Source organism: Mixophyes fleayi, chromosome 5 (assembly GCF_038048845.1).
Source record: "Mixophyes fleayi isolate aMixFle1 chromosome 5, aMixFle1.hap1, whole genome shotgun sequence".
Lineage (NCBI taxonomy): Eukaryota > Metazoa > Chordata > Amphibia > Anura > Limnodynastidae > Mixophyes > Mixophyes fleayi.
The window spans coordinates 103,263,508-103,282,929 of NC_134406.1; the positions used below are offsets into that span (position 1 = coordinate 103,263,508).

General features: G+C 38.9%; 1 protein-coding gene across 2 annotated transcripts in view; it reads left to right on the forward strand.

The window, feature by feature from the left end:
- Nucleotides 1-19,422, forward strand: part of COBL (cordon-bleu WH2 repeat protein) — a 329,526-nt gene that overhangs the window by 88,737 nt on the left and 221,367 nt on the right. For both annotated transcript variants that reach the window (XM_075212632.1, XM_075212631.1), the window contains 2 exons: nucleotides 6,381-6,591; nucleotides 14,392-14,620. In XM_075212632.1, coding sequence (XP_075068733.1) covers nucleotides 6,381-6,591; nucleotides 14,392-14,620 — 440 coding nt within the window. The remainder of the gene's footprint in view (nucleotides 1-6,380; nucleotides 6,592-14,391; nucleotides 14,621-19,422) is intronic.

Sequence of the window (19,422 nt, forward strand, 5' to 3'; positions counted from 1 at the left end):
CATCAGGTTTGTATTACTGTAAGGACCGGTTTGCACAGACACGCTGCATCGCAATGCTTCTCCTAACCAACAGGCTGCTTGTTTGCTATGGATGTCTAGGTTGGTAGTGCAGAGCGATCATGTGATCTCTTAATGGTTAATGTTAATGTGGGTTTTTTAACGTACAGCTTACTTTATGTTACATTCTTTTTATTTATTTTTGTTATTTCACATACATTATTACATTTATAGATATTGTACGTTTCTAATTTTATTACTATCACAGCAAGTGTTTTGTTTTTTCATTCAAAACAAAGCATTTGGAACTTCACCTCTAGAAATCCAGGGATTGTGTCTGGGCTTTCAGCTAAAAACAAAATCAGGAATATTTCCATTTAAATTTGCATGCAGCCTTGGCACAAATCAACTACTGCATCATCATTTATCAAGTAGTTTTGGCTTTCTTCCCAGTTGCATTATTTGAATATCAGAGTTCTTTGCTGTGTTTCTTTCAATTCATTCTGGGTTTTGTTCTGTAAGTTTTATTAACATAAGCCTTCGTAATAATACATAATTTTTCAGAAACCTGATAATTCAATAGAAAGTGTTGTAACACATTCAATATGTTATGAATTAGCAGCAGTTTGTGCTTCCTATATAAATTTAACAGCCAGTTCTTTACTTTCAAGCCTTAGTTTTAAGTATCAACCTCTAAATAATCAATGTGGGACTCTGAGACTGATTACAGAATGGTGCTGAGAATAGCTGGCAGACACATCAAGATTTTAATCACCATGTGGGATCTGTCCTAGTCTGTAGTACTGTTCTGTGAAAGGCAAACAATTTTAAGTGTTTCTCCTATAAATACTTGTACAAATAAGCCTCCCCAAAAGCAGAAGAGGCTTCTGGAAAATGCCATTTACATGGCAGCCCTGTGTGTCAGTGCTCTCTATACACTGACTTTTTAGAGCATGACACTGGTTCCTGCTGACAAAACACAGTGAGGTTGCTTCTCCAGATTTTTATACTGCTGACCAGAACAACCAGCCCTGCACTAATGGGCTAAAGAAGGCAGAAATAGGTATGTTGCAGATGGATGTTCTGTGTTAGCAGAAGCACATGTCAAGCTCGAAAAACAGAATCGGTGCATCACTGACTCACAGGGCTGCCACGTGAATGGCATTTTCCAGAAGTCCCTTTTCTTTTTAGAGAAGCTAGTATGAATGTTTTTCTCAGGGGGCATTGCCTAAACGTTTGCCCATTGTTCTAATAAATGCATCTATAAACTTGGGATGTGCACCGGCGACTTTTGAGGTCTCGTGTTTTGTGTTTTGGATCCGGATTTTCTCGATGTTTTGGGTTCGGATTTGTTTTGCAAAACACCTGCCGAAAACGTTTTGGTTCGGATTTAAGGTTTTGGATTTGGATTTTTTTGGAAAAAAAACCTAAAAAGTGTAAAAATCAAGTTTTTGGGCTTATTTTCACTCCTACGCTATTATTAACCTCAATAACATTCAATAACAATAATTTCCACTAATTTAAAGGCTATTCTGAACACCTAACACCTCACAATAATTTTTTTTTTTAGTACAAAACGTTGCAACGAGGTATCTTTCTGGACTGCGTAGAGGAGTGTTCCCCACAATACAATTAAAAACCCATCAACTGGTCTGAATTACACCCAAAAATAGTATCTGGACTGCGTAGAGGACTGGCCACTGGCCACCACAATATAATATATAGAAAACCTTCAACAGGTCAGAATTACACCCAAAAATAGTATCTGGACTGCGTAGAGTAGTGGGCACTGGGCACCACAATAAAATATATAGAAAACCTTCAACAGGTCTGCATTACACCCAAAAATAGTATCTGGACTGCATAGAGTAGTGGGCACTGGGCACCACAATAAAAAATATATAGAAAACCTTCAACAGGTCTGAATTACACCCAAAAATAGTATCTGGACTGCGTAGAGAACTGGCCACTGGCCACCACAATATAATATATAGAAAACCTTCAACAGGTCTGCATTACACCCAAAAATAGTATCTGGACTGCGTAGAGGACTGGCCACTGGCCACTGGCCACCACAATATAATATATAGAAAACCTTCAACAGGTCAGAATTACACCCAAAAATAGTATCTGGACTGCGTAGAGGACTGGCCACTGGCCACCACAATATAATATATAGAAAACCTTCAACAGGTACGAATTACACCCAAAAATAGTATCTGGACTGCGTAGAGTAGTGGGCACTGGGCACCACAATAAAATATATAGAAAACCTTCAACAGGTCTGCATTACACCCAAAAATTGTATCTGGACTGCGTAGAGAAGTGGTCACCGCAATATAATAAGAAAACCATCAACTGGTCTTAATCGCACCAAAAAATGTACCTGGACTGCGTAGAGGAGGGGGTCACCACAATATAATTTAAAAACCCTGAACTTGTATGATTCGCACCAATTAATGTATCTGGACTGCGTAGAGGAGTGGGTCACCACAATATAATTTAAAAACCCTGAACTTGTATGATTCGCACCAATAAATGTATCTGGACTGCGTAGAGGAGTGGACTTTTACTGTTGAATGTGTGAACTTGGTATATTGCAGTACCAATGGGCTTATACTGCAGGATTGGTTTGGCAAATTTTGTTGTAATTAAAAAAAAAATTAATTCGTTTTTTGTATATTTTTTTTATTAACTTTTTTTTACATTTTTTAAACACGTGGGAATATTGGGGAAATAACTATGCCCTTAGAAGCACAGAGCACGGGACACAGGACCACTGGACTGAACAGGACACAGCACACAGGACCCAGCAGCACCACTGAACTCAAAATTGACAGAGCACAGCACACAGCACCACTGGACTGATACTGCAGAATGTGTGAACTTGGTAATATTGCAGTACCAATGGGCTTATACTGCTGGATTGGTTTTGCAAATTTGGTTATAATTATTTTTTTTTTAAAAAAAAATATTTTTATTTTTTTTATAACTTTTTTTTTATTCTTTAAAAACTTGGGAATAATGGGGAAATAACTATGCCCTTAGAAGCACAGAGCACAGGACACAGCACCAATGGACTGAACAGGACACAGCACAGGACACAGCAGCACTACGGAACTCAGCAGGACAGAGCACAGGACACAGCACCACTGGACTGATACTGCAGAATGTGTGAACTTTGTAATATTGCAGTACCACTGGACTTTTACTGCTGAATGTGTGAACTTGGTAATATTGCAGTACCAATGGGCTTATACTGCAGGATTGGTTGTGCAAATTTTGTGGTAATTAAAAAAAAATTAAATTAGTTTTTGGGATTTTTTTAAATAACTTTTTTTTATTTTTTTAAACACAGGGGAATATTGGGGAAATAACTATGCCCTTAGAAGCACAGATCACAGGACACAGTACCACTGGACTGAACAGGACAAAGCACAGGACCCAGCAGCACCACTGACCTCAGAAGGACAGAGCACAGGACACAGCACCACTGGACTGAGCACAGCACAGCACAGCACAGCACAGCACTGAACTGAACAGCACGAGATATAACAGGACAGAGGACCACCTAACACACCCTCCCTCTACCCTGATCAATGCCCGAGTGAAGATGGCGGCGACTAGCGGGGAATTTATAGGATTCGAGTATCGCGAGATCCGACAACGGGATTATGAGTCAGAGCCTCAGTTTCAGATTTGAATTTGGCGCCAATACCCGGATCTGTCTCGGATCCGACTCGGATCGGCAACGTTCGGGTGGGCTCGGATTTCATAAATCCGAGTGCGCTCATCTCTACTATAAACTGCTAACAGTGCCAACTGTTGTCCAGTACCATCGATATTGTATCCTGTGTCAATTATTATTTAGAAATCAATACAAATACCATAGTGTCACGGTTGGCTATACTGAAATTGATCCCTAGGCTCTGCTGAACATAGCTAGGCCCACCCACGGGCGCGGAATCTAACAGGTTTTCACCAGGAACCCCTACAAGGAAGTATGGTCTTAGCGGCACCAAACCTGCAGGTCGCGGTTCCGTGAGTGAGTGAACAGCAGAACGATGTGGAGGAGCCAGGTGATGCAGGAAGAAACTATGGTACTCACAGGTAAGTAGTAGAGACACAGGAACAATAGAAATATATACTGATGGTCAGTGGCGGATGAGTCACTGGAGTAGAAGGTGCTCTGCAAGGTAGCGGTGAGAGAACCGAAGCTGTCACAATGGTGTACTCAGGAGTTGGTAATAAGATACTGGAACAGCGGTAGTTCAACACTGGGCATGAGTAGAGAGCAGACTGAAGTAGCGGAGGTAACTCGGGACAACAGCTGATGAGTCACAGGCGTAGTAGCGGCTCTGAGAGATAGCAGTGAGACAACCGAGGCTGTCACGATGAAGTACTCTGGAGATGGTAATAGAGGTACTGGAGCAGCGATAATTTAACACAGGCCACGAGCAGAAAGCAGACTGGAGTAGCGAAGGTAACTCGGGATAATAGCTGATGAGTCACAGAGGTAGTAGCAGGTCTGAGTGGTAGCGATGAGAGAACCGAAGCTGTCACGATGAAGTATACTGGATATGGCATTAGAGGTACTGAAGCAGCGATAGTTCATCACAGGCCACAAGCTGAGAGCTGACTGAAGTACACGCAATCCACAAGGAGAACAGGAACCAGAACCACAGGCTGCAGGAAGTGAGCTTGAAGAACAGGCATCAGACAGGTGAATCCAGGAGGTTTAAATAGTCCACCAATAACACTTAGCCAATGAAAAAGAGGGAGGAGGTCCTGAAGTGCAACAGACCTTGCACCTGCGCAGATTCGACAGTAGCTGAATAAATGGATTGAACCTGACGCTGGAACATGCCAGTTTCCAGATCAATGAGATGCAGGTAACGAGACAGGAACCCGTTTACGAGACCGGAGCGTTACACATAGTATACTGCACTATACACTTCTTCTCCCTCTCCTACCATCAGTAACTTCTGCACATTGATTACAAGAGTGAATTATTGCAGAGCAGTGCTGGAAAAGGGAGAGGAACACTAGCGGAAGTAGTGAAAGGCATGTTGGGTGCCAGAGGGCAAAGTGAGAACTCGATTTCTGTGCTTCCTAGAATGGTGCTTAGATTCTCTTCTCGCCTCTGCTATATCAATAAATGTGATTATCCTCCAATCAATCCCTTACCTCTCATCCACGCATACTCACTCAAATATAGGTGAGCAACTAGAAATTGTAGTGTGACATATGCACCTGATAAACTCAGACTTTTGTACATAAATTAAAATTAATTACATTCAGCAACAAAGTTCCACTTCTTCACTTTATCCCTCTCTATCAATAGGGTAGCTAATTCGCTACCACCTTTGCTCTTAATGTCCAAGCATACAGTGCCTGATTCACAATAGAACGGAAATGTCAATTTGCGCTGTATTTTGCGTAAAATTGCACTGCGCATGCACAGAAATGGACTACACGCTAGAGAACGCATGTACATCCAATTAACCTTCTAACGTAATGGACATTTCTGACGGCCTATGATTTCATAGGCGGAACGTGGGAGGGAAGGGGCGTATGCACATAGTCAACGTACAGTAAGGCTTTGCCAAAGTCGAGCGCATGCAGCAGCGTCCAATTTGAGCTTTGGGCATCTCTAGGTACATGTCTTTCAGTCAGATCATTTGTACAGGACAGGTGTAAGTTCTGAGTGATAGGGATGACGGTCGTGTATGCATGCGGGAACATGTGGTTACAATCAATAGCTGTAAAAAGTAATTTTATTTACTGTAGAATTTAATAACATCCTGATCATGTATTTCACAGAGAAAAATAAAATGAAAGATAAAAATGTTTTTTAATGTTCATTAATGACTATAACATTAACGGGGGACAATTATTGAATACTTTTTTTTCTTCTTTCTGCTGGGACTTTATATTGCACATTTGTATTGTTCATATCCTGCAGTGTGTTGTGTCTGTCTGAATATGCAGGATCCCAAACTGCTGGGTACAAACAGGTTGCAAACTGCCGACACCAAGCCTGCAATTACCTTAAATAAATAAATTAAATAAATATTGTTTGGAAACATATATTAGAGAGAGAGTACAAAATAGCTATATAGATTATGTTAATGAATATATGTACGAAGTACCTTCCAAAAGTATTCTTGTTAAATTAAAACTGAAATAATATTTGTATCGAAACACATATTTACAATAATTTGGTTATTCGACATTTTAATATAATTCATATATACATACTGTCTTTCTTCTGTAAATGTATGCACATCATTATCAGATAAACTTCTGTTAGCACATTCTCAATATTTGCTTGGTAAATGACATACCATAAACAATAACACATCTGATTCATATTTTTTTAGTAAAGCAGTGATGGACTTCTTGGTGGATCTGTGCAGCCAGCACCACTTGAACCCTGCTCACCATACTCTAGAAGTGTGCTCCGAAGTATCACAGCAACCCTTGACTTTAAGGCCAAACACTCTGATTGGAACTTTGGATGTACAAACAATGTTTCTGAAGGAGAAAGTCACAGAGGTGAAAGTCCGAAAACCGGCCCCAAAGATTCCCGAGGTTAGTAATACTAAAAGATCAGTGAGAACAAATATTTCTATGGTATTCAAAGAATGTACAAACTAAGTTACTGAAGATAAAGGTGACCATATATTAGAACCATGTACTGCATTACCTCCTACCTTCATGTTTACAGTAAGCAGACATGTTATATTAATGATTTTAAAAATTATTGGAAGAGATCTGCATAACAATTAATGAAGGCAAAGGAAGCCTAAATTTATGATTTGTCTTATTGAACATTTTTTGTAACTGCCTTTTAGTCCTCAAGTTTTAAACTTATGGGTTGGAAACCAATATATGGGTTGCCATAATGCGGGTCTCCTTTGACTTCTTTTACCACCTCTAATGCTGATGAAACTCCTCTATCCATCTATCTACGAGCAATTACATAAATAAGTGCCCGGCACTATTTGCTTTAAATACATTTTTACCAAAAGTTATTTAATAGTGATCCAGTCACATCATACTATCAACCTTTTCATGTCTAGACAACAAGAACATTGTTATACAGTATTACAGGCACCGTCTCCACAGGAAGCCAACAGTCCCCAACCACTATGGGGGAGGACACTCAATTTGAAGTTTTATAATTTTCCTGCTTATCACAATCTGGCTACCGCTCCTATTCCACCCACCATTTGCTCCACCAGCGTGGGCATATTGAAGGGGATATAACATACTTACCTACTTTCTGTATTCTGATTCCGGGAGATGGGCGTGACTGGAGGGAGGGGGCGGGGCAGGGCAAGACAAATCGCGCCATTTAGCCCCGCCCCCGTGACGGAAATGACGTTTTATCGCGGGGGCGGGGCCAAAATGCCGCGATTCTGGCTGAATCGTGTCATTTAGCGGTGGCTGCAGCGGGATGCGGGAGATTTGCCAGCTCTCCCGGGAGCCCGGGAGATTGACCCGAATTTCGGGAGTCTCCCGGACATTCCGGGAGAGTTGGCAAGTATGGGATGTAACTTGTGTTTTTTTACTGTACTGGTGTGTCCGTGGATTAGTGAATAGGAGCTGCACTTCCATCATGTGTATACTGTAACTGCAGATATTCTCATTTGTCTGGTGATTATATATCCACGTCTGTATTGCCATATATTGCCAGTTTTGGTTGCAACAATCTGTCCAGGTGATTTCAAAGACCTCACTAGGATGTGTGGTCCTCACAGTGTATATCTCACTATAGTCAAACAAGTACTGTGAGATGAAAATTAGATTTGCTGATTTTCATTAAATATTATATGGGGTAGATCAAAAATAACAGAGACATGAAAAAATAAGGAGATGAAACCCAAAGCTGGCTTCACAAGGTTCAGTTGTATTAGATGTCATATTGCAGCTAGTGGGCACCTTAAGATTAGCTGCAATCACATAACACAAATAATATGGGAAGCTGCAAGGATTAAAATCACCTAGAATTGGAGATACACACTCCTCCCATCCTCTTACATAGTTCAAATGCAATACTTTGTAGCATCATCAGCTGTACCCCAGTATCAAAAGATATTATATGAATCTTAATTGTCAGATTGCACATTGTAGGCCTTTCTTCTCTTACTTTTGTCAGTTAGAAGCTTAAAAATTGGGTTGGGAGGCTGACTCATAGATATAGGGGTCTATTTATTAAGCGGTGAAGAGCCTATATGCCAGCATAAAAATTGGCAGAAGGCTCTTTTCTTTAAATTAATGAAAGGTGTAGACGTGAATAAAATCATTTGAGATTGCAGCCAAGGACAATTGAGACCAATGTGCATGTGCAAACAAAAGAAAAATGTTGTCTGGCGCTCAAAAACAAACAATATATAAATCAGTAAGTGGCAGCATGTACATAAAGGAGAATTTTGTGGACAGTATCGCTATATTGGGATATAAACTATATTGTGCACAAAAGTCTGAAATGATTTTATTCACTTGTACACATTTCATTAATTTAAAGTTTGTTTGGGAGTTGATCATTCCCTCCAGGTGCTGCATGCTATAGAAAATGGAGATTCAGGGAAGGTTTTAAATGTGACACCCTGAATATATATTTTTGATTCACGGGCTAGAACTCACCTACTGGAGATGCCTTGACATTGGCAGGTGAGCTTACATCCCAATATATTGTAGCTATATTGTGCACAAAATTCTTCTTTATGTATATGTGACACATAGTGATTTATATATTGTTTATTCTTGAGCGCCACACAACATTTTTCTTTAGAAGCCTCTTTCACCGCCTTTTGCTATTTTAGAAAGAGATTTGTCTGGCCTTCACCCCATTAGCAGAGCATACCGCTGTCCCCATAGACATCTATGGAGACAGCAGCACTAGTAAATTTATTAAGCTGCAAAAAGCTTTGCTGTGTTTTATTGGATCCAGCTGAAGCATCACTGGCTTTGCTGGATCCCTCATTCGTGGAAGTGATTTCCGCATGAGCATAGCACTTCTTCCATTCACCGGCAGTGTTAGGCTGCGGTTAAATAGTAAAACATCTTTGTGGAAGCGGAGGGAGTTCGTCCCCCGCTCTTAGACCAGCCCCGACATGATAAATTACAACAGTATTTTATTATGTACCGCTACCTTTTGCAGCGGTGCATCGTGATGGCCATCGTGCTGGGGTCATAGAGTGACCCATTAATCTTGAATGATCCTGGATGAAAAGGTTAACCAATTTAGTTAAGTTTACAGGCCCTCTTTAGTGCAACAGCGCTTTCTGCACCCAGCCACGGGATGCCAACATTTCTGCCCCTTCCAGTTGTATGTGTAGACAGTGGAAATGCCAGGCCCTGCCTCACAACCATAGATGCATTTTATGAATGCAGTAAAGCATTGCAGAGTAATGTATAAACAACAATGTTTTTAATAATGTTGGGTATGTTTTAGGGTGTAGTGTTTTGTGCTTCTCAGCAGTGCATAATTATCATTAATTTCTAGCATCTGAGAACTATTTAATCTTCCCAAAATCCAAGATAGCTGTTTAAAATTGAGTAATGAACATAACTTATAACATTATTTTTCTCTTTTGAAGATGACAAAGTGACATAATATAGTCTTGGATTAAAGGAATGTTGAATGTGTTTGTACTGTTTACTAGAATTAATGGCAAAGATAATTTTTGCATATAGGACACCTATTATCATGCTATAAAGAAATTGAACTTTTAGCTAAAAAGATCCTGTTGTCTACTCACTGTGCAGCTAGACATTTTTTGGATGAACCTATATACAGCCTATCACTTTGTGCCTTATACCTGCGAGATACATTGGTTCCTAGAGAATTGATGCACTATATATTGATGCAGCTTCCAAAATAGCTGACTACTCTTCATATAAGCGACAAATCCACATTAAAAGAACTCTAAAAACTTCCTTTCTTTATATACAGTATGTTGTCTTTTTTGTTCTCTTTTTTTTATAAAGAGTTTTTGTGAGAGACAATGCATTTACACACAGCTTACAGCTATTAGTGTTTTTTTGTTTATGTAAGTGCATTTCTTTATAGGTCCACTAGATAAAAGCATATGAGTATTCAAGCACAACAATTGTGGTTATATAGTTACATAATTAATTAGCAAGACTGAAAAAAGAAAAAATTCCATAAATTTCGGCATATTCTTATATCGGATAAGGATGTTAATATAGGATACAAATCCGTCTTCCTAGCAGCATCTATGGAGGATTTCAGGCTTCTTCATGTATGTGCTGAGTCTTGCGTATGTACACACCTTAACGTGTCCATGCATATAAAAGTCTTTTATAGGTTTTGCTTCCTGATCTGCTTGATATTGTCTATTGGGATTACTGTTGCTCACCTTCGCTGTGTTCCTGACCATCATTCTTTGCTGACTGCCAAGACATTAGTGCCTGCTTTTACCTGATGATATTGCAGAGTGCAGAGTGTCTGTCCATTTGTGTATGACATGGCCTAACTTTCTTGTCTCGCCCTTTCGTCGCTTGCGAGTTAGCCATTCTAGACACCGACTACAGCTCGGTGCACAAGACCTTGGGTCATGGCCTAGCAGCGGCGACCGCTGACCATACCTTTCACGGCCGCCGCACAGCTTCACATACATTCACAGGGAGGGGGGGAGGGACTATTGCTCACCACCACCGCCGCCTCTCTGCTCCGTCTCCTCCCCTCCACTGACTGACTGACTGTCGGGCATGACATCATCATCACGGCCCGACAGTGTCAGTGAGTGGAGGGGAGCAGACGGAGCAGAGAGGAGGCAAGTTAGAAGCAGGTAAGAAAAGACGCACATTTTCAAAATCGGCGCCCCCACCCTGCACACTTACACACTATTTTGTAAGTGTGCAGGGTGGGGGCGCCGATTTTGAAAATGTGCCGGTCGGGGGGCGCCGATTTTGTAAATGTGCCTAGGGCGCCACGGACCCTAGCACCGGCCCTGATCTCAGCGCATCAGGGGAGCCTGATGGTAAATTTAATGGTCAGGGTAATCTTACCTATTTTACCTCCAACCAAGCTCAGTTCTCTCTTCAGGGTTGCAGATCTTGGCCAGATCTGCAAAGGATTAACTAGGGAAACCCTTTCCCCACTCTCTACAAATGACTTGTGATAACTCAAACACACACAGCCGCTTATTAAATTTATGAAAGCACTGTGTAGTTTAAAGGCCCATATCCTTATACATTTTAGGTAAAGTACAAAGAGTTTAATCCCTGATTAGATGTAATGGTTTAGACCAATGTAACCATGAAATGAAAATACATATAATGACAATGATACAATAGCAGTGCAGTAAAAGATTAGCAGAACAGTGGCATTCAACAATAACATTGTATATAGAGAAGCAATAATAAACACATATGATAGTCACACTTAAAGAAGAGATATTTGTGGCCCTGGTGAATTGGTTGGTTCACAATGACGAAACGTGTAGATACTCTCTGTATAGCTGTAGCAGTTATCTAACTGTGCAGACTGCTGCTGTGTATCAGTACCATGTTAAGAGTCACACTCTCTTCTGAGAACACAGGTTAGGTGTGGGCTTAATGAGGGCAATACTCTTAAATAATCTTATAAGAGCACACCCTGAAATGGAGAATGTATCATACAGGTGACATAGATTAAATGAAAAGACTAACATCTGATGAATATGAACTCTGGATATAAACTCACTCTCTATGAGAATTAAAAGATGAGGTAAAGACATGGATTGTTGGGAGTCTGCAACCAATTTAATGCAGAAGATAATTTCATAGAAAAGTAATAATACACTCAATGAAGAACTCTCACTCTACAGAAGAGAATTATGATGGTTGTTATAGTCAATAATAGCAATGTGGGTAGTATTCCCAGCATATGTAATACTTAGAGAGACAATAATGATAAGTATACTGCCCCTTGAACAAAAGTAAGAATAAATAAATGCAATGCAATGAGGGGCAGTTCAAAGCCAAGAGTTAGCTTTAATAGGCTAATTTAATGTTGGGTGGCTCCATGTATGGTGCTGCCCAGTATAAAGCAGGTTTCTCACTTTTGAAGGGGACTCTTACCAGTTATGAAAACCTGGAGGACTCTTTAAATATGGAGTAAAAGCATATTATCCAGTCTATAGATGGTAACGTATTATTAGCATTAGCAGCATCTGGCACTTGGAACAATGCAAATGGAACAAGGTACTCTGCATACAACTGGAACAATACCGTACTCCTTTTAGGCCACTGGACTAGATGTGGACTCTCTCTGGACCTCTGGACCGGTCCCACCCTCCTTTATATAATCCTGGCAGCTTACTCTCTGACAGTGACAGTCTCCTGTTTGGAATAGACACTTCCCTTTGTGAACCTGGCAGCTTTCTCTAGTAACCTGTCAGCTATCACTGGCAGATCTTTCTGTAAGGATAGCACCTTTCTCTATGAAACATGCAGATTTCTCTGTAAGACTTGGGGCTCACTAAGGGCCTGAGTCATTAAAGAGAGCAAATCATACAAAAAGGAGTAACTTTGCTCCAGGGCAAAACCATGTTGCATTGGACGGGAAGGTAAATTTAAAATATGGGCACAGATTTATAGTTCAGATAGGGCATGTCCTAGATTAACTTTAAATTTCAGTGTAAAAATAAAGCTATCAAGTATTTATGTGCTAGATGAAAATACAGCCAGTATTTAGCTTATGTGCAAAATAATAAACTAATTTGCACCCCATGCAGTGAAATATGGTTGGTCCCGGAGAACATTTACTCCTTTTTTTTGTCTTACTTTCCTTAATGACTCAGACCCTAAGGGATTTGTAGTCATTCTCAATGCCTATACTGTCTCTATGCTGTACATGAATTTTATGTGATAAATCAGTTGATTGGATTTTTATTACATGTGACGTGTTTTTAATTAATTAATTTAATAAATAGCTTTACATATCCACAGTTCATATATTTTGTTTGTGGTTATAAATACACTATTGCAAACTTGTTTCCTTTTTAATGCTGGAAGGTTTAGTTTCCAGCACCTGATGTGCAGTTGTATGGCCCCTTCTGCCGGTGCATCCTCCTCCCAATAACTCAACTCCTGGAACCTAGAACTCTTAGACAGGTGAGCACTGGTTTCAGGGGTTACATATGTATTTATCTTCATTTTGTGTAATATCATCAGATATGACAGCTTACAGCACACTTCACTTCTTCCCTTGTTCAATAATAAAACAAACCAATCCATAATGGGGTCCTCTGAAGCTTAAGTGAATCTTCAGTTAGCTAAAACCGACCACACGTGCTGCAAAATAAAATAAAAATATTGTTGCAAAGGTTAATAAATTGCATCAACTACTGGTCAGTGCGTGTGTGTGTGGTCATCTTCTGACCAACTGGCCCCATTGAAGCCGAAAAAGAAATACGTCTGCTTGGCCAAAGAACAAATCTTACCCAATTAGGTTATCTACAAGTGTGGCCTTATTGGATGTTTAGGTCAAGTGTCAGAATGTTTTGATTTGCGCTGACATAGCATACAGATCAGGGTACATACCAGTGGTTGAAGTGGGCAGTAATATGGTGGATTACCATACTGACACTTTTCCTTCTGCCTTCATTGTAAAACTGTCACTTAAAACTATTATATTCACTTATATTTTTCATAGCATCACTTCTAAGTTTTCACTTTGACCTTTGATACAGACAATAAGATTTAAGAAAAGCCCTGTGTTCATTGTTTGCAGAGTGGGTGTATAGTATTGCATATGTATGTTTCATAGCTTAATGCACTATATTTTTGTCTTATTTCAACAGCATAGTGTTTCATTTAAAAGTAATGTAGGTGCTGTCCAATGATTAGCTTGGGAACCATATACTTGTACATAGTAGTCTACTACTGAAGTCATTTCTATCATGTGCCAAATAGATTTTTCTTTTGTGTGCAACAGCAACAATGTCATAGATCGTTGCATGAATATCAAGTTGCATAACATTATGCTATGTAATCCTAGTTTGTGCTTGTGAATTATGTGCTGTGACTGTATAACCACTGAAGCATGTAAGCGTACCAAAGCTTCACTTAGAAAGGTGAATCTTTTTGTAAACCCTTTGTCAGCTTGTCAGGTATAAGAAATGTAAAAAATTCAGGTGTGATTTTACTTTTCAGCTGTTTACTGAGCACCTTGCAGCTTTGTACACTGAGCAATCCTGCTCGTTTTACAACCCTCTTTTGAAGCTAAATGCTAATGAGTCACTGTATCTGCATGAGAGGTATCCTATCAGGTGAAAATAAGAAGCCAATTTACGTTCCATCACACTGCACGGTAGCTAAGACCTGGCAAGAAGGACAGATTCCAAACATTTGGCCTTTGTCTTTTGTTTTTCCCAGAAAACTGTCCGACTTGTTGTGAACTTCCTTGGTACCCAGAAAGCAGTTGTAAGAGTCAATCCAGCTGTGCCCTTGCGGAACATCCTTCAAGCTGTGTGCGAGAAGTGCGAATTTAATTCTGAAAATGTCACTTTATTACGAGATGCAGTCAGCAAAGAAGAGCTAGATATGTCTCAATCATTGAATGACCTGGGTATTAAAGAGCTGTATGCCTGGCACAGCAAACAAGGTAAGTGGTCAATAACCCTGTCTTCAATTTTAAGTTTATTATATAGTTGTTCTCTGCTCTCAGTATTGAGTGCAATTTTCCATTTAGCTCTTGCTTATTTATTTTTGCTAATCCATATTAAATATGTAACATTCTCTACCCCAGTAGATCTTAAATAAATTACCAGAAACTAAGTCATTGGAATATTTAAATCTGTCACATAGTTCAATTCACCTTCCTGCTCATTGTCTTGCTGTCATTTTTTGCTTTATTACTTATTTAAAATATTTTGCTCACTCATCTATGTAAAAATGAAAATGTTCTGAATGGTTCATAATTGGAAACAAATCTAAAGGTTCCTATACACAAATATTTGTTTTTCTCACAATGTAATCATAATTAATTAGATCTAACAATTATCTCTATATATATGACCCACAAATTAACTTAAGGGATCATTTTTTTATTGCCCGACAGTTGTATCACTGTGGGCAAATTGAACCGTTATATGTTAGTAATGTATTTTTTGTGTATGATCGCCATATCAAGCTTTTTGGATTTAGTATGTCTGTGTGTATAGAAATCTTTCAACTGAATGATTGATTGTAAAAGATTGTTGCATATGTGGGTACCTGTGCTTATGAGTGGCATAGTGTAGTGGAGATCAGTTCCAGTTTATTTTTTGGATAAAGTTTTGTCGGTAGTGGGGCTAATTTCTAAGCTGGATTACATGCAGGGGCATAGCACATTTTAGTCTGCACAAATGCAATTTATAGCATTTCTCGATTTTATCTTTGGATTATATGCTTTGTAAATATTTGTTGGGAGAGTGAAATGAACATCTGCAAACATAAGAACATCACTTGTGTCACATTTGGACCCCTCCTTTAATGAATGTTACCTTTTCATTTGGCCATTGTTTATATATTATATAATTCATTAAGTGGACAATGGGACTGTCTTTATTTCAGTTGTTTTATGTTTGGAATTACATTGGTTTATGAACACCAATATATGTGGTTGCATAGCAACCATGTCTGAAATCCACGCTTTGTATATCAGTGGTCCCAGCAGAGGGACCCTTTCTAAGAATTTAATGTATAATTAAGCCTATCCAAGAAGCCAGATACAGTCCTACGATATTGATTTCTGTATTCTCTGATTACCTATCAATGTCCATATGCTCTCATTCAAACTATGAACTTGTATTTGTAACATCCACATTTCATTAGGGTGTGCCCTCAAGAATGTTTTTTGTATCCACCAACAATTAAAGCCACATACTCCATAATTAACCCTCCAACACTAACCCCCATCCTACATCAATCATTAACCCATCATCCACCATTATTAACCCTCTGTCATCATATTCCTTCATAAATCGTCCCCTTTTGTCATCATTCTCTCTTAGCCTCTCATCCTCCATCAATCATTAACCCCTCATCCTCCAACATTAGCCTTATTTCATCATCATCACTTTTCAGTAACCCTCTTTCATCATATTCACATTATCATTCTTCTGACCATTCTGCCCATTGTGCTGCTCCAGAGGGGAACTAATCATATATTAGTTTTATTTAAAAAAAAAAAAAAAAAATGTTTGGAGAAGGGCACCAGCCTAACATCACCCACTACGCACACCGGATGCCCCTCTCTGAGCACACTGATATAGATATGTGGATGCCAACATTATAGCATAGTTTCTGGGTCAATTTAAGCATGTAAAGGGTTGAAATGTCTCTGTGGATCTTGGAGCACTACAAACCTCATAGTCTCATAGTTTGTTTTTATACAGTCCCACTCAACCTTAGTACTGAAGGAGTTCAAAGTAATAACAAATAAACTTACCTATCGAATAAATAGGAGGCAGTAGAGTAATGATGTCACTGAGGGGGCAGAGCTTAGACCACTGCATTATATAAAAAAATCTGAAGTGCCAGAGGTTGGAGGGAAGGCACTAAAAGTGCCATATCTTCCCAACATAGGGGTACCCTTGTTTGAAAGAGGGGATTCTGTTTTTTGAACTCTGTAGTAGAGTGAGACAGCTATTTGGCTGATAAGACATGGAGAACTACATAATGATGTTAAATTCTTTTTTATATCTCCAAAAACCTCAGAATAGGTATGTGTAAGGATATCACCTGTTTCTCTGTTGATTCAATAGATACTCAGAAAGAAAAGAACACATTTTGTAGCCACAGACTATTAGGAGTGCTGGCAGTTGTTGTATCTTTTTGTTTGCAAATAAACTTGACTGTCAGGCATGCAGCCAGTGTAGGCGAACAGCTGTCAGTGAAATGTGCTCTGGACTTTGTATAAGAGGTGTGTCAGTGTAAGTCAGCCAACAAGCTGAGTATCCAACGGGTGTTACCCGAAGGAGCGGCAGCTATGCAGCTTCCTGCAGCAGTGTGTATTGCCTTTTGTGCCATCTTAGAGGACTGATCGCAATTTACATATAATAAATGATGACAGTAATAAAACAAATATATATATATATATATATATATATATATATATATATGTATGTATATTTGTATTTTTATTTTGTTTCTTGCTTGTTTTAGGTTTAGCTTTTTGTTTGTTTGTTTTTAAAGTATGATTAAAATAAACTTGTTTTAAGAGTGCCTTGCTGCATTATTAAACAGGGAAGTATACATTATTTTTTTTATTTATTTAAGGAGGTTATGCAAATACAAATATAGGGTCTGTGCACCTTTTGTTCTACTATTCCCCTATCACCCACTTTAAAAATTTACTGTGTGCACTCTCTCCATAGAGATCACTGATCTATGTGTGAATTTCCATCTTAAAGGACCTGTTTTTGTCTGACAAAGTTGTATTAACAACATTTACTTGATTATTAGATATAAATGTCTCTTTCTGTTTATTGAAGCCAATTGTAGCTTCCACTTGGGGTATTTTATGAACCACAAAATGTTCAGATATGCAGCACAATTTATATTCCACTATGCCCATACAATGGGGCACAAGCCAATTCCACAATTCATGCAACATCTTGTAAATGTTTAGAGGTCTATATATAAGGCCCTGCTATATTGAAGATTTTTTATCTGTGCCTATCGCTGCAGTAGAAAATCTTAGGCCACACAATTTATCAAGAAAATAACGGTGGCTGATAGTGGTATGCGGAGCCTTACTGTACACCAGACCAATGCAGTGTCCCGTTGCGTGACTGGAACTGAAAGCCCAGAGAGAAGCACTAAATCTATCGAGAAAACCCATCTGGTGAAAACTCCAATCCCATCAGGGTACTATCTCTGTGGAAATTGTTTGTTCCCTCTGTGTTTGCATGTGTTTCCTCTCACAGTCCAAGAACATTCTGGATGATTAATGTTTGTGTAGTTGTGTAGATTGTAAGTATGTCACTCAACAAACATTCTCTGTAAAGCTCTGAGTAATAATTTGGTGCTATAAATACCTGTTAATAATAAAATAAATATAGAGCATATAGTTCATAACATTAAGGGGAGCTGCTTTTATTTCAAGTGTCACAATTTTACATTTTTAGTTGTAATATACTTTTATTTATGTGCAAACAGACACTTCCTCTATGTGTTTACACTAAGCAAAAGGAATCTCTTGAAAAGTAGTGGCTAAGTTTAAGTGTAAGTATAAGTTGCTCTGAAGATACTCCAAGATGCTGTTAAAATTGCAGCATTGCATTTTTAAAAAGCTTGCAAGTTCTATTTACATTACAGTTTATTATATGAAATATATACATATTTACTTAAAGTGCACTTCATTTATATTTACATTTATTATGAAGTGAAGCAAGTGATGATGCGTATAGCTGTTTTTCCACTGAATGATGTATAAAACGCTGATTAGGATTTTTTACTCTTTTGCTTACACATTCTGCTTTGCATATAGCTTGATAAATGACGTGTAATATCCAAAATCAATTACATAAGAATTACTTTGTGGGTGTAGTTTATTTTGCATGCATTCCTTTGTGAAGCCGTTTTGATTATATGTATGATAATTGTTTACTTATTGTGCACACGCGCACCAGCTGTTAGAATTTTTGCCATTGTGTGGGGGAGAACTTTAAGTGAATGCCAACATTTTTTTGACAGTTTTCAGAGATCACGGGTGTTAATTGACTGTTACATTAGGTTATTAAAGGACCACTTACGATTACATACAAATTGGCTTATTTAAAAGTGCTACTGATAGCATTAACAAATATAACAATATCATTTCAGGAGCTTGTTAGAACTTCGAAAATATTTAAGACACTATTTTGTTTGTGGAGAGAACATTTTTCCTTTACACAGCAGACTTCCTGTCAATAATCCTGTTGATGAAAACTTATTTTTATCAGGAATAACAGAGAGTAATAATTTGGATTTATTTTCATGTAGCTGGAATGTCAAAATTCATCAGTATCAGTAGGAATCCCAGCAAATTTTCCCACCCACTTTAGTCATGCAACAGTTCCTCAGGCAAAAGAGTGTCAACAGGAGATTCAGGGAGTCCTGGTATCTTGCTGTTCCCGGCCGCTTGGCCAAATCTCCACCATTGTGGATCTGGCTATCTCCCCACTCCTGTGGGTGCACCAATTCCCTAGATCCTATGAGTATCTCCCAATAGTGCTATCTAAGATCTGGAGGTGGGGAAAGCCAAGGATTACCCATTGTCTTCCAGAGGACTACAGCAGGGGAGTCACTGTGGAAGGCTGACTCATATCCACTCCCACTACAACACTCTGGTCCTGCACCCACCAATGTTTAAGAAGGAGAGAAACAGGGGTTTGCCTGTGGGAGGGAAAATCACTGTGATTTGTCCATGGATCATTGGAT